The sequence below is a fragment of the Mandrillus leucophaeus genome, unplaced genomic scaffold, assembly GCF_000951045.1.
Source record: "Mandrillus leucophaeus isolate KB7577 unplaced genomic scaffold, Mleu.le_1.0 Scaffold6, whole genome shotgun sequence".
In the NCBI taxonomy this organism is placed as follows: Eukaryota; Metazoa; Chordata; class Mammalia; order Primates; family Cercopithecidae; genus Mandrillus; species Mandrillus leucophaeus.
In genome coordinates, this window is record NW_012106474.1 from 3,609,008 (window position 1) to 3,636,299 (window position 27,292).

At 46.2% G+C, this 27,292-nt stretch overlaps 2 protein-coding genes across 8 annotated transcripts in view; one reads left to right on the plus strand and one right to left on the minus strand.

The window, feature by feature from the left end:
- LOC105553563 overlaps positions 1–11,915 on the plus strand; it is a 16,621-nt gene extending 4,706 nt beyond the window's left edge. Inside the window, exons 4-6 of the mRNA XM_011999663.1 lie at positions 578–706; positions 11,417–11,605; positions 11,759–11,915. Of these exons, the coding sequence (XP_011855053.1) occupies positions 578–706; positions 11,417–11,605; positions 11,759–11,915 (475 nt within the window). The remainder of the gene's footprint in view (positions 1–577; positions 707–11,416; positions 11,606–11,758) is intronic.
- A 4,803-nt stretch (positions 11,916–16,718) lies between these two features.
- MLLT4 (myeloid/lymphoid or mixed-lineage leukemia (trithorax homolog, Drosophila); translocated to, 4) overlaps positions 16,719–27,292 on the minus strand; it is a 152,667-nt gene continuing 142,093 nt past the window's right edge. For 2 of the 7 annotated variants that reach the window (XM_011999609.1, XM_011999610.1), the window contains 4 exons: positions 25,429–25,557; positions 21,952–22,240; positions 18,781–18,865; positions 16,719–18,194 (listed from right to left, as the gene is read on the minus strand). In XM_011999609.1, the coding sequence (XP_011854999.1) occupies positions 18,041–18,194; positions 18,781–18,865; positions 21,952–22,240; positions 25,429–25,557 (657 nt within the window). In that variant the 3' untranslated portion in view covers positions 16,719–18,040. Of the gene's footprint in view, positions 18,195–18,780; positions 18,866–21,951; positions 22,241–22,979; positions 25,564–27,292 lie in introns of those variants that run through there. The other 5 variants (XM_011999613.1, XM_011999612.1, XM_011999614.1 and 2 more) reach the window with 4 other exon arrangements.

Genomic DNA, 27,292 nt, shown 5'->3' on the forward strand with positions numbered 1-27,292 from the left:
TGTGAGCTCGGGGTCCCGCGCTGCCTGCGGTGCCTCCGGGGAGCTGAGCCCAGGCCCCAGTCCTGGCACAGAGACGGCCAAGCTCAGTGCCTCAGGAGCAGAGGGACCGGGACTCAGGAGCAGAGGGACCGGGACTCAGGAGCAGAGGGACCGGGACTCAGGAGCAGAGGGACCGGGACTCAGGAGCAGAGAGCCGGGCCCAGCGGGGCAGGAGGCTGCAAAGTCACTGAAAGTAACTGTGGAGCGAGGGCGGCCGCACAGCGGGGTGCGATTAGGTCAGAAAATCGCTGTGTTCTCCGCGCAAAGCTCCTCCGAAGTGGAAAGGTGTTAACAGAGAACTGCAGGGGAGGGCGGCTCCGAGAGCCCCGGGGTGAAGAGGCCGTCGAGAGCACCGGCCGGATCCGTGGGGCTTGAGGATGGGCCGGGGAAGGTTCCCCCACCCTCATCCGACTAAAGAAGCTGCAGCAAAATTGAGTCCCCGGCCCCCAAAGGCTCAGATCCTCTCTGGGAAGAAAGCAATACCACGCGCGTGAGCGTTAGAAATCAGCCTGCGCGTGTTAGAAACCGTGTTCCAAAGCCTCCGGGACTCACCGGGCGTGGAACGGCAATTCTGGGAAAATCCACGGTTCCAGAGCCTCCGGGACTCACCGGGCATGGAACGGCAATTACGGGAAAATCCATGGCCCCAGGATGGCCTGCGCTCAACGTGGGGCTGCCCTGAGCTTTGGGGGATTTGGCCGTGGGCAACAGAAACACGGGGGAACGAGCCTGCGTGGGCACAGGGACGCCGGATTGCGCTGGGGGTTGCTGAGGAATGGAGTTGGATGGAAATAAAGTCACCACCTGTTGGGCAAGGGACATGGGACTTATCTTAGGTGAGGGCGACATGGGAAGCAGGAGCACGAGTCGCAGGCAGGGAGCTCCGCCTCCGGGAGGGTGAGAGGCTGGGAGGGCCAGGAGGACCAGGAGGCCAGTGCAGCCGCCAGATCTGCAAGGTGCATGGGGTGGACAATGCTCCACCTGCGTCCCCGTCCGGGAGTCCCAGTGGAAAAGCCATTTCACTGCAGGGCCCGTGACGCCAAGCACGCCACACACCAAGGCCACACTCTGGTGGCAGTGGGGCATGCTGGCCTGGGGGAGGCAGCAGGCAGGGCCACCATGTGGAGATCAGCCTTCCAATGACCGGAACCACCAGGAGGGGCTCACAGTGCAGACGCCAGGGCTCCACGGCTTCACTGCACACTGTGTGCCTAATGATCTCACATGTTAAAAAAGATCCTTTAAAAAGCTCATCTAAATGACACTAGAAAAGTCGCCGGGCTTGGGCAGTGCCCCCACCAACAGTGCGTGGTGAACAGCACCAGGCTCTGGACCAGACCCAAATGGGAAGGCTGGGCCTGCACTTCAGGGGTCCGCGGCCACACGGACAGCCACTCCTTGACAGGCTGCTGGCACCGCAGAGGCTGTGACGTCCTGGAGAGCCACTCATGCTGAGGGACCCTGAGCAGGGCCATCCATGTTCCGCTGGAGAAGGCTTTGCTGGAATGTGATGGACCTCTGCCATCTCAGGCACACTCAGGCACTCACCGGCAGGGGTCTGGGGTCCCTCCTCCATGGAAGGACCCGTTTCCCTGGCCAAAGATGGAGACTGGAGTGTGACTGTGGAGCAACGGATGCCTGGGGTTCCTTGAGATCTTGTTGACCAAGAGTCTTGACCCTTCCAATAAAGCCACGAAATGCTGTTAGGCTCTTAGGCTGGACGGGGTTACTATTTCCAACTGTTTTCATTACTGTAGAATTACACTGTGCACTTCCAGAGAACAATGTGGCCTGGAACTGGGTGACAAGATTTGATGCTCAGTCCCGTGGCTTTTTGTCATTGTGAACGTGGGAACGTTTCTCACCTCTCTGGACCTTGGTGTTACCGCCTATGTGCCTTGGTCTTCAGTGCCTAGGAAGGGCATGATAATGCGTGCACACCTGGGCCTCAACACCCCAGGAAAGAACGAGCTTAAAAACGAATGCAGAAAATATTCACTTCATTTAAGAAGTAGTAAGAATATCCCTTAATTAATTTGCAGATTTTGTACAACTGCATTTTTTTTTTCCAATGAAACTCAACAGGGTTATTCAAGGGTAGTCAAGAAGAGTAGAAGCCCCACTTGGCCCTGATTCTGCTGAGATTCCAAGAATTCGAAAGGGGTAATAATTTAAAGATGAGAACACGATGGTTTCCTATTTCCACTATTACAAATTATGGGAAACTGGGGGCTTCCAACAGAAACTTCTCATCTCGTGGTTCTGGAGGCCAGAAGTCCAGACACAAGGTGTGGTCGGGCCTCCCTCTGAAGGCTTCTGGGGAGGGCCCCACCTGCCTCCTCCCGGCTCTGGCTCTGCTTGCAACCCTTGGCCTGCGGTTGTATTGCCCAGTACACATGGTCACATCTGGAAAGCTCCCTTCCTCCGTCCCCACGTGACCTGTGTAGAAACTCCTCTGTCTCCCTCCTCTACGGACACTCACTCACGGTGACATTTAGAGCCCATCAGGATAATCCAGGACACTCTCCCATCCCAAAAGTCTTAATTTGGTCACATCTGCAAACGTCCTTTTCCCAGTCGGTTCACGTCCCGATGAGAAGCTTCCAGGGACTCAGGCCTGCTTTCTTTCCGCGGCCGCTTTACCCCAAGTAGCAACAGCAAACGGTAGAAAAGAACAACCTGAGTCCGCGTGTGCCAAGGGCATTCTCCCTGTGTGCTCCCTTCCTTTTCAATTCTGAGAACAAACCTGCAAGAAAAACTGAGCGGAGTCATCTTCCAGAGACATTTTTCTTTGGTGAGGCAGATGGATGACATGGGTGGCATCGTTCAGGTGTTCTGGGGCTGATCCTGGGATGGCAGATCGCTCCAGTTACCAGACGAGCGGCTTCCTGGAACAACGGGGTGCGGAAAGGGCGGAAACATGCCGGCGGGGGCCTTCGGGGCGATGGAGAGCCCGGGCACCTGGCTTGTGGTGATGGTGGCTGCTGCGGTTTGAATGCGCCACATCCAAAATTCACATGGAAACTTAACCCCCGATGTGGTGGTGTTGAGAAGCAGTGCCTTTGGGGAGGGACCTGTGCCTTGTGGAGGGACTGGAGGGAACCAGAGCAGCCTTTGGGGATGGACCCATGCCTCCTGGACTGACTGGAGGGAACCGGCGCAGCCTTTGGGGACGGATCCGTGCCTCGTGGACGGACAGAAGGGAACCGGCACAGCCTTCTGTGCTTCCCACTGTCCTGCCAGGCGAGGACAGCGCCAGAGATGGCACCATCGTTGAGGAAGAAGGGCCCTCGCCAATGGCCCCGTGGCATCTGGCCTTGGATTTTCCAGCCTCTGGAACTGAGTGATAAATTCCTGTTCTTAATAAATGTCTCAGTCTCAGATATTTTTTACAGCAGCACAAATGACTAAGTCAGTTACACAACTACACATTTCCTAAATGTTGAATTGTACACTTAACATGGGTAAATTTATGGTACACCCACTTGGTACACGAAACCTCAAGAGAGCTGTTTTGAAAAAGCGTGAGTTCCTGATGGACTGTTACTCATTAAATACCTGTGAGCACAGAGACACACAGGAATTTGAAGCTCAGCCTTGATCCAGTGTAAGACACTTCACACAGCAACCGAGGAGTCCCTGTCGGCTCACTCGATGGCAAAAAGAAAAGGTCCCAGGGAGTCACCCACAATGGATTTCTTCTACAAGGGCTAAAAGCTGACTTCAACACGAAATCACTCCCCACTGGATACAATTCCACTCAGCCTGCGGGACATTTAAAAATATTACCTCTGCCAATTTCAGAAGAAGGACAGCGTTTTCCGTTTCCAGTTCTGCTATCTTGTCTTCTTTGGCCTACAACCAAGGATCCAAAACAGACAATGACCAACGCAGCACTTACCTGGTTGTACTGAAGTCATGAGACTTCTATTAATCAGCCATCATGCTCACCCTCAGAACACAGCGTACACTGGACGCAAACACACGGGCCCTGGGTGAGGAACTGCCGTCCTGGGCTGCACGGCCGTGCTTTGGTCAATGACAGGCCTCGTCCCTCACCGTGGCCGCTTGAGAGGGCAGTGCCTTATTTTTACTGTAGCTTTTCTGTGTTGCGATACACACATCCTCACTGTTGTGTTACAGCCACCCGCGGTATTCGGCAGAGTCCCGCGCTGCACAGATCTGCGGCCTGGCTGCAATGGCCACACCCGATAGCAGCAGGCGGCACCTTCCCAGGTCGTGGAAAAGCACCCCACGATGTCCCACAATGACAAAGCTGTCCAAGGTCACATTTCTCAGAACACAACCCCGCCATTCAGCGATGCCTGACTGTATGGGAGCTGACCGATGCTGGGCTCGGATGACGCCGCGGCCCCAGGACAGGCAGGAAAGACCATCTCCACCCCGACAGGCTGTGCTTCCCTCCCACCGTCCACGCTCACATCCACCACCTCTCCAGCCTCCAGTGTGGCCCCTGACCAGCAGCCGAACCCGGGGGCTTGGACCCTCCCACCCCTTGTCAGAAGGGGGCTCAGAGAGGCTGGCTGGGAGGGCTGAGGACTGTCACAGAAACACTGGGGCACAGAAGCAGCCAGTGTGAAGGCCTTGAGGTGGGAACGAGCGTGGCATGTTGAGGACAGGGCAGAGGCCTGCGAGGCCAGTGAGTGGGTGAGGGAGGTTGAGGAAGGAAGGAGGCCGGGGCATGGCCAGGGTGTGTGCAAGCCAGGTGGAAGACTGGGTTTGATCCCACATAGATGGGAGAGCACTGGAGGGTCTGACATAGGGCTGTGACGTATCACCTATCAATAGTGAACACAGAGAGAGCCAGCAACTGGAGAATTTCCTGCAAAGACAACCACCAGTTTCTTAGGAAGCAGGTTGTGGTGCAGGCCCTCCTACTGGGGGTTCAGTCCTCTGCTGGGGACTCCTCCTCCCCCACGCCTGCTGACACGCCCACAACCAGCTGTGATGATTTTAGGACAATCTTGCTTGTAACTCCAAACTCTTTGGGACTGGTGATATGACCTGAGGCCTTGGGAGTCATCTACACCAGCAGTCCCTAACCTTTTTGCCACCAGGGACTGGTTTCATGGAGGACAGGCTTTTACATCTATACATTTCCATCGAAGCCTTGCTTTAGCTTCATCCCATAAGTTTCTGTACCGTGATATCTTCATTTTTGTTTATCTCAAAGTACTTCCTTATTTCCTTGTGGTTTCTTCTTTGACACACTGGTTATTTAAGAGTGTCTTGTTTAATTTCCACATATTTGTGAGTTTCCCAAATTTATTTTTGCCATCAATTTCAAATTTAACTCTATTCTGAACACGCTCCAGGATAAACATGCTGGGTCACAGAACAAGCCTGAATACATTAAAGGATAGAAATCGTATACGATTCAGGCTTGTTCTACTTAAAGGATAGAAATCATGTATGATTCAGGCTTGTTCTACTTAAAGGATAGAAATCGTATATGATTCAGGCTTGTTCTATTTAAAGGATAGAAATCGTATATGATTCAGGCTTATTCTATTTAAAGGATAGAAATCATATATGATTCAGGCTTGTTCTATGACCTAGTATGTTTATCCTGGAGCGTGTTCAATGCGCACTTGAGAAGAATTCTGAGTTCTGTTGTTAGGTAGCGTGTTCCACAGATGTCTGTTAGGTCTGTTCAGTTTATCGTGTTCTTTGAGTCTTCTGTTTACTCGTTGATTTTCTATCTAGTTGGTCTATCCATAATTGAAGGTAGAGTATTGAAGTCTGCAATCACTGTTTTTGAATTGCCTATTTCTCTTCCATTCTGTCGGTTTTTGTCTCACTCGTTCAGAAGCCCTGTTGTTAGGTGTATTCTTCTCTCCTCTCTTTTATATTATTATAGTTATACACATTATATGTATATATGTTACAAATACAACAATACATTGTTATAATTATGACTTTACATAATTTCATGTTCATTAAAGAAGGTGAGGAAAGGAAGGAGAATACATGTATATTTCTATGCAAGTTCTATTTCTCTTTTTATTTACCATGTTTGTTTCTCTTCATTTGGTCCTGTGGATTCAAGTCACTGGTGTCATTTCCTGACTCCAATAAAACTTTGCTTTCATCACATCCTTTGTGCTATTTTTGTCAAATACATTACATTTCTACATGTTACAGGGCCAGCCAACAGTGCAATTATACACATTCTGTCTTATACAACTGCTCTTTAAATCAGTTAAGAGAAGGAAAATGAAGAAATATACATGTCTACTATCTTTTATAATTACGTAATTACTTTACTGACACTCTGTGTGGATCTGAGCTTCCTTGTGGTTTCACCGGCTTTCAGCCTGAGGGATTTCCTTCTCACAGTACATTCTCTCAGATTTGTTTTTCTAATAGTGCTTTTATTTTGCTTTAATGTTTGAAAGACAGTTTTGCCAGATATAAGGCTCTTGATTGACAGGTTTTCTTTCCTTTCAGCACTTTGAACATGTCACTCCACCGCCTCGTGAGTCTGTTTTCATGCTGCGAATATAGACAAACCTAAGACTGGGCAAATTGCCAAAGAAAGAGGTTTACTGGACTTAACATTTCCATGTGGCTGGGGAGGCCTCACAACCATGGCAGAAGCGGAAAGTCACACCTCATATGGTGACAGAGAGAGAGAGAGAGAGAGAAGGAGCTTGTGCAGGGAAAATCCTCCTCTTAAAACCATCAGATCTCGTAAGACTCATTCACTATCACGAGAACACCATGGGGAAGATATCTGCTCCCATGATTCAATTACCTCCCACCGGGTCCCTCCCGCAACACATAGGAATCCAAGATGAGATCTGAGTGGGGAAACAGCCAAACTGTATCAACCACCCTCTGACTTCCATCATTGCTGAGAAGTCAGCCATTAGTCCTTTTGGGTTCTCACGTACACGACAACAAATCTGCTTTCAAGATTTGCATCTTGCTTCAAACATTTGTACTATGACGTGTGCGAGTGTGGATCTCTTTGTATTTATCCTACTTTTGGGATCCATTGAACTTGAGAGATTCATATTTTTAAGCAAATTTGGGAAGTTTACAGCAATTATTTCTTTGAATATTTTCCTGCTCCTTTATCTCTCTTCTCTCCTTCTTTTGCTTTCATTATGCATATACTGGGGTGCTTAAAGGTTTCACATCTTTCTCTGAGGTTCTGTTCATTTTTTAAATCTATTATCTCTGTTTTTAAGATAACATGATTTCTACCAATCTATCTTAAAGTTTGCTGACTTTTCAGTTCAAATCTACTCCTGAGCCCTGACAGAATTTTTTTTTTTCCATTTCAGTTATTTTCAGCTCCAGGATTATCATTAAAAAATAATTTCTATCTCTTCATTGTTTTTTATTTGATGAGACATTGCCATGGTTTCCCTCACTTCTATGAGCACAGCGTTGTTTAGTTTTTTGAACATGTCTATAATGGCTGCTTTGAAGTCTTTGTCTCCTCAAAATCTAGGCCCTCTTGCTAATCAGAGTCAAACTGAAAAAAAAGAAAATCTAGGCCCTCACAAGGCAGCTTTTGTTTCCTGTGTTTTCCTCATGTCTCATTTTCCTGTTTCTTTGAATGTCTTTGCATGTCTATTTTTATTGAAAAATTGGATGTTTTAGGTAATAGTATGAAAACTGTACATGCTGATTCCTCTCCTCCCCGCCTGCAGCTTGGTTTTGTTGTTCTTTGCTTATCTGTTGAGTCTCTTGGTTAGACTATTTCAATGAAGCTTATTTCCCCTGCAGTGTGAGGCCTCTGGGGTAGCTCCTTGGAGGACTCAGCCTTGGGCATCCTCACAGCCACCCTGGGTTGTGGTGGTTTTGGTGGGGACATTGGCTCTCTCTTTCCCTGATCCCTCTGTTAAGTCATCTACCTTATGCGGCATCACATCTACCTGTTAAGCTCCATTAATTACCAACTGATTGCTCTATGATTTTCAGTAATGACCTGGGCATACATTTCTTCAGTGTCTGGTCCAATTATATTACTGGAGCAGTGGTCGTGTTTTGAGGCCTGTCTTTGAGGTTTGTGTTAGCTCCAGGTGGGCTCTTCTTCTTCTTCCTTTTTTTTTTTTTTTTTTTTTGAGACGGCGTCTTGCTCTGTCACCAGGCTGGAGTGCAATGGCGCGATCTCAGCTCACTGCAACCTCTGCCTCCTGGGTTCAAGTGATTCTCCTGCCTCGGCCTCCCGAGTAGCTGGGACTACAGGTGCACGCCACCACACCCAACTAATTTTTGTATTTTTAGTAGGATGGGGTTTCACCATGTTGGCCAGGATGGCCTCAATCTCTTGACCTCGTGATCCGCCCACCTTGGCCTCCCAAAGTGCTGGGATTACAGACGTGGGCCACCACGCCCGGCCAAGGGCTCTTCTTAGTCACCACTTTGGTTCTCTCTAGCAACCTAGTAGGGCTATGAATTAGCTTGTTGATCATATGCTGAATTTTGTCTCTACCCCCAAATTCAAATGTTGAAGTCCCAACCCCCAGTGTATTAGAATATGATTCTATTTGAAGATAGGATCTTTAAAGAGGTGACTAAGTGAAAATGAGGCCATGGGGGTGGGGGTGGGCCCTGTTCCAACGTGACTGGTGTCCTTACCAGAGGAGGGCGTGGGCCGTGTTCCAATGTGGCTGGTGTCCTTACAAGAGGAGGAAATTTGGACACGTACAGAGACACGATGAAGAAAGACCATGTGAGGACGCGGTGAGAAGGTGGCCATCCACAAGCCAAGGAGAGAAGCCTCCGAGGCAACCAAAGCTGCCAATGCCTTGAGCTCAGACGTCAGGCCTCAGAACTGTGAGGGAGAAATTTCTGTTGTTTAAGCCCCCAGTCTGTGGTGCTTTGTTCTGGCAGCTCTCACAGGCCAATTCATTGCTCCTAATTAAGAGAACAATCCTTTCAGAGCATGCCTTCAGGCTTGAACTCGCTGTTTCCAATAAAGCCAGTTCCTTTGGGAAGAGCTTCAGAGCAACCTTTTCTTCCCTGGGGACTGTCCTGCTCTCTGGTCTTCTCAGTTTGCTTCTTTTTACAGAGCTGTGTCCTACAGAGGAGCTGGGGAGAGCAATGGGATCCCAGCCTTCTTAGCCTGCTGTTCTTGGCTAGAACCCCATCTGATGAGTAGAGACTGGCTGGAAGAAGGGGGCTGTCCATGCTCACCAGGAATTTAGCTTCTTCAACTGGGTGCTGCGGTGAGAAATGCTGGCATCTGTCCCTCCTCGTGAGATAAGGGGACCCTCGGGTGGGAGCTGAGGGGAGAGCGAGTCCTGTCCCCTCGGACACAACCACCAAGAGGCGGGCTCTGTCAAGACGAGCTGGAGTCGGGGAAGAAGGAATCCACAGATGATCACTGTTCTTATGGAGTTTTAGCAGACTTTCTTGAATAAATATTTGTCATCTGATGTATGCTGTGAGGACTAAGCTCTGATTTTTTTTTTTTTTCCACTCTTGCACTTCAAATTCCTATCTAAGGGGCCCGGGGAGTCATGCCCTACAAATCATAAATTCTCATCAGATGGGTTTTATTTAGCCCTATACATTGTGACTTACTTTCCAAATCTGACTCGGACATAATATTACGAGACAAAGAAGAAAGTCAAAATATTTTACCCCAAAAGCATGCTTCTTTGCCATATTTTGAAACGGTCCTGCAAAGCTGTCCTTTGTTGGGGGACATGTACATCTGTAAAGAATCTCTGTTAGGTTAGATCTTTTTCTTCCAGGCCCTCCCAATCCTGAAGAGATGAACTAAAGAGTCTAGAACCTTTTAAAAATCTAAATAGGAAACATCTGTCACCTATTGACTCTAAGGGTAGCCATAATGAGACTTCAAAAGAACCTTGGTCTTCACTATCTTTTATCTTAACCTGAACATTTCCTTTCTATTGATCCCAGGTCTTCAGACAAACTCAACCAATTGTCAACCAGAAAATGTTTACATGAACCTAGAGCCTGGAAGCCCTCCCCCTACCCTTTGAGTTGTCCCGCCTGTCTGGGCCGAACCAATGTATTTCTTAAACGTATTGGATTGATGTCTCCTGCCTCTCTAAATTGTGTAAAACCAAGCTGGCCCCGGCTACCTCGCACACAAATTCTCAGGCCCTCCTGAGGGCCGTGTCACGGGCCATGGTCACTCATATTTGGCTCCAAATAAATCTCTTCAAATATTTCACAGAGTTTGACTCTTTTCGTTGACAGCTGTTAGCACAACTTCCATTAAAAAAGTGGGTGGTTTTCCCCATTTTGCACGTTTTGCTCAGGTTTCCGGGGCTCCTCTCCCTGCCACCCCGGGGTGTCCCCGGGCAGTGTTCTCCCTCCATGGCCATTACTCCGTTTGAACCAGTGCCCTCCACAATGTGACATTTTCAGAATAGGAATTTAATCTCATCTTCCCACCCTCCTCACAATCCCTCCAACGGTGTCTCCGTGCCCTCAAGAAAGAAGATCCCTTACTGGTCCCGACTGACCAGGCGGAGCTCGGCCCCTTGCTGTGCTCTCAGTCTCAAGCAGCAGCTGCTTCCTGCGCTGCCCCAGCCGGCGCTGACCCCTGCCCAGCTCACTATGCATACGGCAAGGGAAATGGAGTCGGCAGCCAAGGAGCAGGTTAGAGGTTGGTGGAAAGAGGGTCACTGAGAGGCCACAGCAGGGCTGGAGGGCACTCGGGCTAAACTGACCCATGGGGAGCACTGCCGGCCCAGCCTCTCACCCAGAGCTCCTGCCCTCAGCCTCTAGCCAGAGGACTCCCCATCTCAGCAGAGCTCAGCTCAGTGGGCACGGGCACGATGCAGAAATCCTTAATTTCTCAGATTAGGCGATGGCTGAATTATAAACACGTGTGAGACCATGCACCTCCACTTCCCAGCGTTCTGTATTTTACAATCATTTCATTGATCTACTTCCCGGATTCAACTGTATACTCCAAGAGGGCAGTGACTAGAAGAGCTTTACCTGTCCCGGCTTAACTACTGTGCTCCCGGCACGTGCACAGCACACAACTGACGGTTTTAAAAGTCACGGAGGCCCCAGGTGGGAGGGGAGAGGAGGCCCAGGTGGGAGGGGGAGGGGGGGAGGTCCCTCGGGGGACGAGGTCCCCAGGTGGGAGGGGAGAGGAGGTCCCACAGGGAAGTCCAGGGCCTCAGGTGGAGGTCAGTGGTGGGAGGAGAGAGCAGGTCCACCACCCCTAGGTCGTGGAAGCCTAGACGGGAGGGGACAGATCACGTGGGGCCTCTGTGTCCAAAGCTGGCCACCATCCAGTGAAAACCTCAAGCTCACCCGATTCTCCCAGGCCTCAGCGTGGAGCCTCTGAGGGGGGAGGTCCCTCCTCCCTCCCCCTACCCCGACTCACCCGCACTTGGCTTTGTAGCTGCCGGGTCCGCTGCTCCCAGAAGCCCCCCCACCGCCCGCCCCCGGCCGGCATCGCCTCTGCTTCTGGCCTCCTCTCACCGCACCCAGTAACCGGCGCAGGTGCAGGCGTTGGGGAGCGAGAGAGGGTGGCTCGAGGCGGGAGCCAGGGGCAGCGGGAAGAAGCAGGAAGACCCGGGGGAGGGGGCCGGTGTCCAAGCGTTGAGGAAAGTTTCATGCCTTCTGAATCCCAGGCCTCGCTGGACCACGGCCCCGCCTGGTTCTCCTGTAACTTGCGGAGTTCCTGGACCGGCGCTTCCCAGAGGCGCGGCTGAGTCCCGGAAGCAGGACCTGAACCTGGAAGAGGAGGGGCAAGCAGCTTCCTGCTTCCTCCTCCCGCACACTGCAGAGGGAATGGCCCCCACTGCCTCCTCCTCCCCGCACACTGCGGGGGGAATGGCCCCCACTGCCTCCTCCTCCCCGCACACTGCGGGGGGAATGGCCCCCATATTTTAATGTAGAGGCTTCTCTGGTCACTCACAATCCAGCACTAGCACACAGCAGTCGGGGAAGTCTCGTGGGTGTGATACACCCTGTATTTTGAAGGCTGTACATGAAAAAGAATGTAGAGAATCTGAATGCATTTTATGTGTAGATTGCATGTTGAAATGATGCTGTTGGGATATATTAGGCAAAATAAAATATATCACAATTTATTATGCTTCCTTCTACTTTTTTCACGTGACTCCTAGAAAACGGACGGTCTCTGGAGGGGCTGGTGTCAGGTCTCGAGGGGACTGAGCTGCTCTGGGCCAAAGAATGTGGCCAAAGGCTCCCGGAGAGTCGGTGGCAGTGCTGGATGGAGGCTCTCTCTCTTGTTGCAGCGTGTTTGTGATACATCACGTCCGTATCACTGACTTGGTTTCCAAACTTATCTACACAGCAGCGGTTGGCTAGGCATGCACACAGGCCAGGACGACAGTGGCGAAAGGCTTGCGCAGCTTCCCAGCTCACAGCCCGGCAGAGGTGACAGGACACGGTATGCGACGTGATCGCGGCAACCGTGTGGCAAGTTGGTTAGGAACATGGACACCCGCTTCTCCTGGCACCAGTGGCAAGGACGCCCTCCCTGACCAGACCCTGGGCTTCTCCACGCCCTTTTTCAGCTCAGCCTCAAGTCTGCATCGCCATGAGAATCCCCCACGCCTGTGTCCAACATCTGATCAGTTCCGTGTCCCCTGCCATCCCCCAGGTGATGCTGGGTTCCCCAGCCCCGACTTTAGCAAGACTCCCCATGGGTCAGTTTGGCCCGAGTGCCCTCCAGCCCTGCTGTGGCCTCTCAGTGACCCTCTTTCCACCAACCTCTAACCTGCTCCTTGGCTGCCGACTCCATTTCCCTTGCCCTATGCAGAGTTGAGTCCAGCTCTGAACTGAGGTGTTTTCTTCCCCCATTACCAAGTTCTGGAATACAACCTGCTTTACCACTTTAATGACTGGCTCTGCCCAAGTCATTGGAAATCCTGCCAAGAAGTGTGACAAATTTGCTTCTACCAGAGACAGCCAGAGGCCCCGTGTATGTACACAAGTCAGCCCCGCAAATGGTGTCCTCAGGAGCAAAGAATATTCAGGGCGGCCCATGTCCAGTGCTGCCTGAGAAACGCCTCTTAGAATGTGAGGCTGAGCCAACTTCCCCCAGGAAGGCACTTGCGTCTTGCTCTTCTGAATACATGGAACTGGTTGCGGTACCAAGACTCCCCGTGCACGCCCTCGCAATCCAGTCGGCCTTTGCACTCTCCTCTTCCTTCATTTCCTATTTTTGTTTGTATTCCACCAATTCCTTGTCTTGCAACAAGAATTCTTCTTGAGAGAGATCTGATCAAATCATTTGCAGACTGCAGCAACCAGCTGTCTTTGAACAATTCTTCTACTGAAGACAGCACTCCTCCATGCTTTCTTGCATGGAAAGCTACTTTCAGAAAGTTATATTTAGTAACACTAAGCAAGACATACACTGGATGACTTGCAGGAGGGAAAGTATATGCAAAAAGTGAATTTTTAATTCCACGATTTCATCCAGTTTATTCCAAAAAGTCACATAACCGCAAAAGATACATACTAGACTTCCGATTGAGAGTAGAAGCCGATTTCTTGTGTAATTTACCCAACAAGTATTTATGGGTGCCTAGTCTGCAATGGGTGACATATAATAAAGCAACTAGAAAGAAAGAGAAATAAACACCTCACGTCATTGGAAGGAGAGGCTGCTTCATTTAAATAAGCCATTCTGTGTCCACAAAGACTTAAGAGGGCTCTGGACAGTCTCTGAATCGACGTCAGTGATTTTCCAATATTTAGGTAATGGCAGTTATGGAAATCAGACAAACCCGAAGTCCCGAGACTCCCTAGTTGTGCTTCGCCTGTTCAGAACATGGTACGTATTTTGCTCAACTGAGCTAGGCTGTTTTTATATTTTGGGATCTATTCTCATACAAAAAAGACTGACAGGAGGAAGGTGAACATTTTTAAAGCCATACAATTCACCTACAGTTTCCCAGGTCTCTCTTTAGAGTTAGATTAATATTTTATAATCATTTTAAAAAGTTCCAAGTTAAAGTTGGAACCACTGTCTCCAATTTAACATTCATTTAAGTCTGTAGTCTCTATAAAAGAATAAAACATAAGATTTAGAAGAACAGAGAAAAATAAGATCTAACCCACTGAAGACATGTGAAGGTAGTTTTCAATCTGAAAGCCATGGTGACCAACTTCTGTTTGACAGCCAAGTTGAGTTTTGTGCTCTTTCCTAGTCTGTTCTTTGGCATCTCTCTAACTATGCAAACAACTCTAGAGCTTACCTGGGCCCACCCCAGCCCACGCCTCCACGCTCCCCTATCTGGGTGGCCACACCACCATCTAGTTCCTCAAAGCCTCCAACTCCTGCAGAAGCCTGCTCCGGGCTTCCATTCCTTCCCCCCGCATGCCAGCAACCAGAGCGACTGACGTCACCTGGGTGGCCCCAGCCCCTCCTCGAAACCCTGCAGAGGCTTTGCACTGCGCGAAGACGACAAGTCACACTTCTTGCCATGGTCTTAGAAAATGCTCTTTTACCACTGGATAGCACCAGGGGGCCCCTGGCTCTCTCCAGCCCCTGCCTGCACCCTCCTGTCCTGGGGCTCTGGCTCTGGCTCTCCCGATCTTCCAGAGGCTCTAGCTTGCCTGCCTCAGACTTCTTCCATCTGCAAGGCTTCTTAAGAGCATCATTTTCTCAAAACAGCCTACTGTCTCCACAGGAACTTTATTAGGCCTCCGGGTGTCCCCTGCACTTCTTTACAGTTAAGTTACTATGGATCAGCACATGTAAATGAAACATGTGCTTCTGCCTCTTGGAGTGATGCTCCCTGGGGGCAGAGCCGCACTGTTTCAGGAGGGCAGGTAAGCGCTGTGAGACCAGTCACTGAGGCAGAGGAGGCATCCGTAGGCTCCCATAGACACTTGCTGAATTACACAAGAAACTGGCTTCAATTCCCAGTCTCAAGTCTAGTCATGTCTCTTTTGAGGTTATGTGATTTTTGGAATAAACTGGATGAAATACTGGAAATAATAAAACTATCACTTTTTGTACATCCTTTCCCTCCTGCAAGTTATTCAAATTAAATTTTGCTTAATGTTTACTAAATATAACTAAATCTTTGAAATCAGTTTTCCATTCAATAAAGGGTAAAGGAAATTGTGTCCAACGGCGCACACCAGAAAATTATCAAGTGCTTGCTGGTCCGTGTGACAGAAGACCACTGCAGGGCAGTACCATCACTTCCACTGACAGCAACAGAAACACAGGCCTTGGGAAGAAAACGGAATCTGTATTAACACTCAGACTTCCTAATTTTTTGTATTCTCAAACATTAAAGTATCTTTTTAGGCATTAAAATATAGTAAAAGTGAATACTGTAGTTTCAATACATAAACATCTCGTTCTATCAAAAAGGTCTCCACAACTTTCTACAACCCTAAGACACGCCTTCCTTCATGAACCTCATTTTCACAACATATGGACTACAGTCACCCTGCTGTGCAGCAAACGCATCTCAAAACCTGTTCCTCCCATCTGAAACTTTGTATCCTTCAACCAACAACTCCCCATCCCTTTCTCCCCCCATGAAAGCCCTAAAAATTCTCCATCCCTGCCCTGTCCCGTCCTCCTGCTCATAGGCCATTAAAAGGTACACTGGAAATAGGCAGAGGCAGGAGGAACAATGGCGCAGAGGCAGCGCTGAGCCCCGTCCACATGGAAGGTCCCGCCCGCACATGCCTCCTGCAGCTCCCAGGTCCTCATAATGTGGCTTGTGCAGTTTTACAATCAAACATACCCTTTTACACGAGGCTGTCCTGAGTGGGTTCCTGCACTAAGACACATATCACCAGGATGCCTTATGTACACCATTTACTTATTACTAGGGATATTTTAGGAATTTCAAAGAGGCCACCAAGAGACAGTGTCACTGAGAAATGGCTTGAATGCCCACCTGAGCTTGCCTGGATCAAGGAAGAATCAGGAAGGCCCGGGCAGTGGAACGGCTTATGAGACTCACAGACACCTGTGTGACGAGGCACATGACACATCCCCACAAATGAAAACCACTGCCTGACACAGAAATCATACTCAGTGTTTAATGAAGAATAGAAAGATGGAAAGAGACGGGCGAGGAAGGCTGATGTTACAAATATAAACTTTGTCAGCACTTTCAAAACAATAGCAAATACACTTAAATACATACAAAGTTTATTAAAAATAGGTTGCAACTGAAATACAGTAGAAATGGAAAACTACAGCAGTTTTGATGTTTTCTCATAGTAATGCACACTTTTGAAAAGCACTTTTACACATATTCACATTTGACCTCACTGCCCAAAGATGGCCAAATCCACTTGTATATGGGTTTCACAACCACGCATACGAATATCCCTGTATGTAGATATTTACATGTATCTGCATGTTCTCATGTGTATTTTTCTATATATTAACAGAAAAGTAATTCATCTGCATCTCTTTAAAGAAAGTGTGGATTTAGTGGCCATAAGGCTGCCAGTGTTCTCAAGATATTTGGGAGGCGCTTGCTTTTCCTAGAACCTCTGCCGCAAGCAAGCAAATCCTTCCTGAACACTCAGAACCATTTCACTCTCTTACTCAAACAAGGAAATGGTAAGAGCACACTTTCAAATAAAAACCCTGGTAGACATAAAAAAATATTTACACTCGCATTTTTAATGATTTATCATACAACTCTTATTAAAAGTGATTTCGAAGGCAGTAAAAGCCCCTATGCTTCTCTTTGAAAGTGTGCCTATTTTCCTAACATACGTATGTGTAAGAGAACAATATGGTACAGAAAAATCATTTGGACTCCACCAAGGGCTTTGTCAAATAGAAAATTTGCTTGTAATCACAAAGTAATTTATCATCTTAACACCAGACAATATAAAACACACTGAGGTCCGTCTCCCCAACATCAGCCACATATCCACAGCTGAAGAAATAACAGTGGTAACTAATAATTCAACAAATTAAAATTAAATAACTCTATTACAGTATAAAAATAGCTTGAACTTCCATATGAGTTATTCTTACAATATTTAAGTTACAGATGCCCTGTAATTGAATTCCTTCCTTTTCTTGACGGCATACACATGAAAATCTCTTTCTTTTTCAAATTAAAAATGTCTGAGTGACAGCTGTGCTTGAGGGGTTCCTACTCATCTCCCATTCTTCTGTCGTTCCCAGTCACACGAACATTGCTCCAATCAAGATATCTTCTTTTACAGATGCCTGGGAACAGCTGAAGTTTAGTTAACTTTGTAATGTAACTGTCATCTTTAAATTTACCAGTGATTTATTAAGTCTAACAATAATCTGGTATTTATAAAAATAAAATCCCCTAAGCTTAAATCCTCAGAATTTTCTTTCAGAATTAAAATTAATCAAATATTTAGAATTGATCAGAAGAGCTCAGATTTGCGAGGAATGAGTGGAACAGTCTCGGATGTGCGTCATCGCACAGGAAGCTTTGGCCTAAGCCATTTCACGATACAGACTAGGATATTGTGGGAACAGACACAATCAGGGGACATGGGAGGAGCATGTCGTCACATGTTCCTTCCTGGGTAGAAGAGTGTGTGGTCACTACTAAACAGTGCCAACAACAGTCTGAATAGTTCAAGCTATTCTCTGCTTGACGGCTAAAATCAAGTTTCTGAAAAAAACAAAAAACAGAAACAGAACTTCTTTGTGCTCCTCGGTCGATGATGAGGGTAAGATGGGAAAGAAGACACATCCATTCTCTCCTCCTGCCTTTAGTTCTGTCCCCTCTGAACTCAGGACTCCAAAAAAGAAACCAACAAAAAACTTATCCTCATGTGAGTTAGATAATTAAGAAACTAGACAGTGTTTAAGTTACGTAAACGGCAAGCTCATGGTAAAGTAAAATTTCTTGGAATTGAAACATTTCTAAATCCCAACAATTTTAGAAACAGAAATTGTAAATCACTTAGAAATATGACCCCCTTCCTCCTTCCTCTTCAAACTCGCACCTACAAACCCACAACCGAGAAGATTTTGGGGTAAATACAAAGTGTCCTCCTCATTTCTTTTTCATTTTGTGTTCAGTTCATTCTCCAGTTCTGTTAATTTACGAGAGGCTTTCACTTTATTGGATACATCTTGACCTTGTGAAAAAAGACGCTGGCGTTCCTTGAATGTCAAGTTTTCAGGGGCCCCAGAACTTCCAGGTAAATCTGCATCTTGGCTGCAGAAGAGGGCAATACGAAAGATTACTGGACAAACTAGAAACCACCTGTCAACAATTACATACGTTTGCATAACGGCAATTAAAATTTTCAGACTCATTCTTTGTTGAATTGTGCTATAACTTTTCCTACAATTGAAATCACGGGCTGTATTTAAACCCATCTAGAAAAAAAGGGCAACATGTTTTCTTGGCTAAAACATTAACTTTCCCTAGTCATAGTCAACTCTCAAAAACCTTGTAAGTTAGATTTTAGCAAGCAGGCAATTCTTACCAGTTAAACAAGTGTAACCTGAGGGGTACAGTTTTAAAATACAGCACTTTAAGGAATCTTACATGTACCTGAGAGGCATCTATAAATATGCCAAAGTTAATAATAAGTTACAGAATGGTACTGATGATTTTTCTGGTGAGTTCAAATTCACTGTTTTAAGAACACTTGGGGCAATAGCATTTCTAACTAAAATCGAGGTGAGGGCATAGAGTGAAGCCATGAAGTCTGTTTATATAATTTAAAAGTACCATGAAGAGTGAAAGGGGTCATCAGGTACAGATGAAGTTCCTTGTCTAGCGCAACTGTCTATACCTTTTAGAACGCTTCTCTTTCGCATCCCGATAAGCGTCATGGGCTCCAACAGCTGCTCCGGCAGATCCTGGGTAAGAGTTTGGTCCTTTTCCATGAAAGAAACAGTACAAGTTAAAGTACTTCATTATTTCTAAGCTCTACTCATGATAAAGATGCAGTGCTCAGAGAATAAAAAAATACCTTTACTGATTAAGCAGGAAGGTAAAAGACCCTTCATATTGTATCAAAATTCATCAATTTGAAATTCACCTCTGTTGGTGGCCTGAGTAATCCAATTACTACTCTCAAAAGGTGCTAAAAAACTGACCTGACACCCTTCATTATTAGAGAGGAATACTGCCCATGGCCCCGCTCTGCCTCGGACAGCAGAGCAACTCTGGGTGAGTGTAATAACATCAACCCATTCTGGGTGAGTGTAACATCAATCCATCGGCAACATTTGCCCTGTTCCTACTGGCTTCAGGGGATTGCTAAGGATCAAAAGATGTGATGCAGATACAAAGTTTTAAATGTATCCAAGTAATAATGTCGCTAAGTGTATCCAAGTAACAATCAATGTCATATTGTTAAAATCATAATACAGTAAATCAGTGTTAATGTATTTCTATTAATTGCAGCATTAGAAAAATTCACACTTGAAAAATCTGCTGACAGTGTAATACAGGCTGGAGTAACAAATGCTCAAACTATTTAGCAAACACTGACAGCAATGAATATTGGATTAAACAGGCCACAAAAGTAGTACAATATTTTCACATTAAAATTCTTTTTCAAACAACTTGCACAAAAATACATTTTTGTTTCTCCTCTTCTACAAAAGGGCCTGCTGTGCAGAACTTATCTGACGTACTGCAGACGGGACACAGCTGCCTTTTGAAGGGCGCCTCTTTGCACTGCACCTTTACTCAGGTTTCCCACCACCACCGTGGAGGACGCCGTCCTCAGCTAAGACTCAAAAGATTCAACAGAAACACATCTCTACCTTATGACAATCTATAGCGGGCCTTTAGATACATTACTGCGTGGAGACATTTTTTCCCATTTTAATTCCAAATTTTTTATCTTGTTTATTTTTAAAAACATTGCGTTGTATCTTTTGAGCTTTGTTTTAAGAATGATACTGGCTTTTTCCACTGGTAAAATTAATTCTTCAAAATTTTCAGAACTTTTAGACTCAAGAGTATCAAATATCTTTAGCTGACTCTCTATGAATACTCCAAGTCACAGATCATTTTCAAAAAGCTTTAGTGATGAATCTTTCATATAGTGCTACGTTCAAATCTGGTATTACTCATTCCAATTCACATCTTAATGCTGTTCCTCTCACTGTCCAGTGGAAGAAGCCGAGTCCATCTGCAGAAGCATGCTTTACCAGAGCGCTCGCGACAGAAACAGAGCTGAGCAAGGAATGAGACCATGCTAGTGAAATGAGGAGGACAAGGTCAGAATGCGCTCTGCACACGGTGCAGACGGCTCTGTACATTACGAAGAAGTCTTCGAAGAGGCGGAGCAATCAGATGTCGGCTATGACCTGGTCCTGTGTGGTACTTCACGTGTGCAGTAAAATAAGGGTTAGCGGTAGGACTGAGAGCCAAGATGGTGAGCAGTGACACCTCACTATAACACTTGGCTACCAAACCTCACATTTCTGTCATCTTAAGTTCAGCTTATAAAAACTCCATACAAGGAGACTGATGGCATCCTGCTTCAAAATGTACCATTATTCTATAAATTTCTCTGAAAGGTACTAAATTATAGATATTTACAACAGATATTTCATAAAGTGATTTAATCCTGGCTTCCAAGGTGACTCAACCTAATATTATTATATATTAAACCTTCAAAGTAGATCAAAGCTCTGAGCCGGGGGGGAAAAAGACAGAATTCTGGCAAAATTCATCTGTTATTTGAGTAAGACTGACAGTTACACTGAGTCTTATTCTTCTTTCAGAATTGTCGAGTCCCATACACTGTTTATGCAGAAAGACACAGGATTCAGAAGACTCTCAAACACTCATTAAAAGTAATACTCCTGTATTTGAAGATATTTAGTGCCAGAATTCCAGTCCCATTTAAGGTAAGATTAGTGTGAAATCTGAATCCTTATGAATTCAGCTATATTTTAAACATGGTGTCTCGAAAACACTGACTACTGAACCCATGCTTGTGACAGCCTCTAGGCCCTGCCCCCTGCAGAACTGTCCTGCTCTACAGTCAGTGTAGGGGGTTTCCCTAAGGTCAGCTGCACGCCTGCTAAGGTCTGGCTGCTGGTGTTACTAGGTGCTAAGAGTGCAAGTAACAGGGAGCAGTGAAGCCAGTTAGAGGAAAAGGGGATGAGAGGAATTTCACTGTAACTGGGGTCTCTGGACTCTGGCGTGAGGCAGCCTGCACGGAGATTATGAAGCCAACAGTTAACCAGCTTAGCAGATGCTCCGGCCACACCAACCAAACCACCATGAGAATGCATGATTTATTCCACAGGCTACTTAATCCAGAACAGAAAGTTCTACCAATATTAAATAATGGAAACTTACAATGTAATTATAACACTTTGTCTTTAGAGACACTACAATGTGTGAAAAGGCACTTGTTCAAACAAATATAAGGTCATTTGTAGAGATAGAAAATGAAAGCCAAGACCAACAGTACTTCAAGTGATTTGGCAACAACACAGAAGGACTGATTGTCAGCTGATCAGAGAAATGGAACTTTTTAAAGTGCAAAAGAAATCGGAGTACTAAGATATCTACCAAAGAGTATTAGCAAAGAACATTACAATCAGAGGCAGAGGAGGATCACCATGCTGAGACCAGTGATCATGTGACATCCAAATTCCAAAGCAAGTACGATCGCCATGGACCATACAACAGGGCAAGTGTGCAGAGAGATGCTGCGGTTCCAATCATTAAGACAACGAGCGCTGATTTGTCACTCTTTTACCTCTACCTTTGCAGTGGCTGGGATGGTAGGAGCTGGATTTTTTTGGAGGGGGCGGGGGCTGGCCTTTTTTGTGAGCAGTACTGTTGGCTTTGGCTGGGGATGGCTGGAATGAGTTCGAGAGAAAGATGCCATCGGAGGCCGGGCGTGGCTGGCAGGGGGGTGGCCGTGGTTTAAGAGGGGCAGGAAGAAGGTCCCCATGAGACACTCTCGTGCTGGAGTACTTATCCTGACCTGCTAGGCTGCAGTCCTCCTCCTCCTCCTCCTCATTGTATGCAACAAACTTGGCAGTGAACAGCGAGTCGGGGGAGAGGACCTGGGTTTTGAGGTAGGAGGCGTTTCGCTGAGGCGGGGGAGGAGGGGCGCCGGGCGCGGGGGACGGGGACGGGGGCTCGTAGTCCCGCGGAAGCGGAGGGCGGCACAGACCAGGTGCCTCGGGCTCCAGCAACCTGCGCGCCGCCTCGTCGTGCTGTCTGCGCCTCTCAGCTTCCAGGCGGCTGTAATACCCTTCTTCCTGTCGCCTCTGCGGGCGGGAATAGACAAGAGTGCAAAGGTCAGAGGTCAGAAGGGAACAGCCGACCCACTGGGCCTTCAAAGGGAACAATCCTCATCATCACACTGACGTCAAAGTTGAATAGTTACAATTACTATATAACAGAAGCAGCAGGTCCATCCGAAGTCTTCTCCCTAGGCTTACAAGTAATTAACACTATTCTGGATTATTTGACAGAAAACTGCTCAAAAGCACGGAATGGATTAATTCTCAGCCTCCTGCTTCCCAGTCACTTATGCCTCTCCATTATCCCAGTGGACTGAATTCTCCTCTGCTTTCCTTCTTTCCTTCCTCCATGCTCCTGTTACTTCTTTCTCTCTCTCCTCTTCTGATTTTGGCAGGATATGAACTTACCTGTTACTGTAGTGTTTAAAGATAACGCAAAACTAAAAATAGGCTGTGACTGGCTTTCTATAGCCAGCACTTTCCGAAAGGCAAACTTGCGTTCTTTTTCACTGAGCCCCCATGAATGCAGAGGAGCAGTCCTTCCTGGACAAGGAGGACGTGACTGAACCACCCTGTCTACTTCCGGTTACTAGGAAGGAGATCAACAGGAAACCAGAAATGAAAAAAAAAAAAAAAAAAAAAAACCCAAAAAACACTCATTCTCCCAAAGTAACAATCTAACAAATATGCTTTCCATAGTTCTTAACTTATATTTCAAATCTTAATGAACTCCCTGACAGACAGAAAATTAGAGAGCCAGGAATTAACAGCAACAGCAACAAGAGATTCAAATATATTTTGACACATACTGTACATGTTTTTCTCACATACATCGGCACAAAACTACAGTTGACAGTGTTAAAATTATTTTAACATTAAAAAAAGGTAACAGCACAGTTTTGTTAAAGATTGACAAAAGTTTCAGAGCACAAGAAAAAAGTAAATAAGAAGGGGGATGAAAGAGCAAACAGAATAAACTGCCTCGAGTAAATGTTTAATGCTGTGAAATGAAGTACAATGAATTTTAAATTCGTTCAACCGAAGAAAACTAATTTGAGAGACCTTGCTGGCATTCAGTGAAAAGTTGTTAGTCCTATTTTCAATTTCATGCTGTATTTTCTCCCTACTCCCTCTAGAGCCACACACACACACACACACACACACACACACACGAGTGAACATGCAATATCACTCCACCTCTTGAGGGAGAAAACTCTTAAGAATAAATGCCAGCCCAATTACTGCCCTGAGCCCAATTTCTCATTGAATCTTCTTGCTCTATGTTCAGAAATCCTGAAGGAAGACTCTCATTTTCTTGTCTACACAGAGTAAGTGTTCCCTTGGAGTGAGGAGTAAACCAGAATGACTTCTTGTGGCTTTTAAATGGAACTATCAAGAATCTTGGTATTAACATGAAGAACAGTTGCTTGATAACATTTTAGGGAGAAATCAAAACATCCTCTTTTAGTTATACCAAGAGCAGATACAATTACAAGACGACTTTATTCTACCCAACAAATGAATGGCACATTTTTCTATAACAAAGCAAACCCATGAGTTTTGGACATTCTGATATAAAAATAGGTTATTCGCCTTCTTTTTACAGTGACCACTTAATTATAGAAGCAGTTACTAACACAAGTGTATTTGACATAATCATGAGTTATGAAAACACATTGGAAAAATTAAATAACCCAAGAGTTTCTCAACATAGGAAAAACATGGCCTGGTCCTCTCTGTATGTGCTCTGTGCTGCCGTGACAACTCAGCTGCCCCCGTCGAGGCTCCAGCGTGGCCAGGACTGGGCCCAGCTGTAACAATGGGCACTGTGCAGGGCCTGGGACAGCCAAGCTGGCACTGCCCTGGAAAAATACAGCCCTCCAAGCAGCCAGGGAGTGCTTTCACGGAACAGCAAAGCAGCAGCAAACACCGTCAACACTCAGACATCAAGCGGCTCAGCATTTTGGAAATCTGATTTCCTTAGAAAGATCATCAATGTTGACTTACCATTACACAAGTGAAAGACTCATAGGGGAACCTAATCCTGAAAGCTCAAACTCTTTGAAAGGACTTCAAACGCTATTCAGAGTCAACAGATAATATGATAATAAACTTAGAGGGCAAAGGTCTACGAAATGCAGAAATCACCAATTTCAACACAGGTGAGTGTCCTTATTCACTCTACTCCATTTAAGTGAAGTCACATCATGTCTATCAAGCTTACTGTTAGATTGCTCTATATCCTAATAGATCATATCACTACAAAAAACTCCCTACAAGTTCTTTTCTGTGAACAGTACACTGTTCTATTAATATAGTTCACTAGACTATCGAAGAAGGAATTATTAATAAAAACTAAATTTTCCGCCATCAGAAGTTGTAACACTGAAAGCTTCTACCTTCACAGAAGGGAAGTAACAGAGAAGAGCAGCTTCTCTCAAACCACAAAGAGCAACACGCAGTCCCCTCGGGATGACACAGGCCCCCACAGGGAGCTCAATGGCTACAGCCTCTTCATCCAGAGGGCATTGGCCACACACAGGACGAAGGGAGATATGGAGAGAAACATCTCAAAATCCCCATTTCTCAGAATGTCAAAATTCGCTGTCATTTTAAAATTCAATTAAAAGGGTTACTTGACTTAAACACACACACACACAAATGAAAATAAGTAACTCAGAATATTTACTGGATTACATACTAAATTTTCCTGTATCATGTTTTCTAAGCCATCTGCTCCCTTTACCATCAACCAGAAGTGAGTGATTTGAGTAAACCATCTATTTGAAATGTTGAATGGCAGCCAACTGTCTTACTATGCTTCTACTGCTTCCCACGGTCCACATGCCATTTAAGCAATCACTGAACAAATGTCACCTTCACAATGACAAGCTGGGCCATGTCCAGTAAAGATGAGTGCCCGAGGAAACGAACCGTTTGCAAAGAGGCTCACTGCTACACACACCCAAGAGTTCAGAAGTTTGAGGGAGACAAAACTTGGCAGATAAGGGGATCTGGAGACAGTCCAGAAGAGAGGTAGGTGGGCCAGACGGGGTAAAGTTGCTGGTCCAATCACAAAGCTGGGGGAGCCAGGCCCTGCTCTGCCTTGTGCTTCTTAAGACACACAGAACTTCCAGCCCGCTCTGCCCCAGCCAATCGATTACGTTCAGGCTAACTTGGTAAAATTCTAGCTGCCCTTAGAGGACCATAACCTTTTCTTCAGCATCTCGTTTTGTTCGCTCCTCCTCCTGCCGCCGGCGCTCTTCCTCTTGCCTCGCTCGGTCTTCCGCTTCCCGCTTGCGCATCTCTTCTAACTGCTGCTGCCGCCTCCGCTCCTCGTCCTGCAACTAACAACAGGCTGACATTAATCTCCCTCCATAAACTCCACCAGCACAAGACATAAAATGCACACATTAAGACAAGTAGACACACATATACACATACACACACACAGAAAGTTAAATACAAAATACCAGGTTAAAATCACTGTTGGAAGATAAAACTTTTTACATTTTTTTAGCTCTACAGTTTTAAAATAAATTACCTAAAAACTGTTGTCACAAATCCCAGAGTTATTCCTCCATTAATCATGGCTATAAGATGGAATTTATCACCTACATTCACACATTCAACAAGCACAATTCTTTTACTGGAACAATATTAGTTAACCCGTTCACGTAACTTAACAGGCTCAAACAGATAGGCCCCACTTGATGGGCCTGCAGAACACACTTAAACACCTCCTTCCCTCTCCCTTTTCAATTTCCACTATGAATGTCTTGTAGAAGAGGGAGGCCCCCACTTGCCTCTGCATAGGTGAGACAGAAGCAGCATATGTGACTCCAGTGGGCCGGGCAGTCATCGGTCTTGCCTGGGGACCAAGGCCTGCCACTCTCTTTCCTCTGCCCTTTGCCATCAGGTCCCTCCAGATCCCACCCTGGATTCAAGAATTTCCTCCTGACTCAGGAGCACCCTACACTCTGCACCATGGACCCTGAAACTGAGATGGAAGCACCCTACGGTCTGCACCATGGACCCTGAAACTGAGATGGGAGCACCCTACGGTCTGCACCATGGACCCTGAAACTGAGATGGAAGCACCCTACGGTCTGCAGCATGGACCCTGAAACTGAGATGGGAGCACCCTACGGTCTGCACCATGGACCCTGAAACTGAGATGGGAGTACCCTACGGTCTGCACCATGGACCCTGAAACTGAGATGGGAGCACCCTACAGTCTGCACCATGGACCCTGAAACGGAGATGGGAAGGAGCCCTATCTCACCCTCCTATCTCACGCTCTTCTGTCTGGACCTAATGTTGAACTCTCAGTCAATACAATCCATTCTGTTTTCAGGTAACCACAAGTCAAGAAGTCCTTATGTTAACAATTCATTACCTGACTGTTTTTCTCTTTTTGGTCATTCAAGTTCTGCCTTTTTGAAACAACACAAAAAGATACTTTTCCTCCGTATCATTCAAATACTTAAGGATGTCCTCCAAATACCTAAGTCTCTTCTTTTCAATTTTTAGCTCCTTTATCCTTCTGCTCACATCTCTATGTACCATAGGTTGAAAATACCTTTCCTAAAGAGGAACCCTGGATTAACAACCAGTGAAGAACAGAAAGACTCACCCTTTTTGTCTCAGATACACAGCTTTTCTGTTATTCTAGTCTAAAATAATGGCAACTTTGAAAATTGTGTTCTCCATTTACTTATCTGCATAGACCTGTGCTACAGGAACACCCACAGCTCTATTATCATACATCATGAAGAAGTAATCAATGTTTATAGGATTAAAATGAAACTTAAAGCCATCTAGTTCAATCTCTGACCACTTCAGGAATCCCTTACAGAAAATTCCTGTTTCAATTTCTACAGAATTAGCAGTTTGTCTATACATTTTTTGTAGCAGAAATATAAGAATGTTAGCTGCTGGGATTTGAACTGTGTTTGTATTTTTTTTTTTAAATAAAAATCTAACAACTTCACTCTCCCTTGACTTCTGTGAAGAAAACACTGTATCTGGTGAGAAAGAATAAATTAACCTGTGTTATTAGGCTTTTTCATGTCA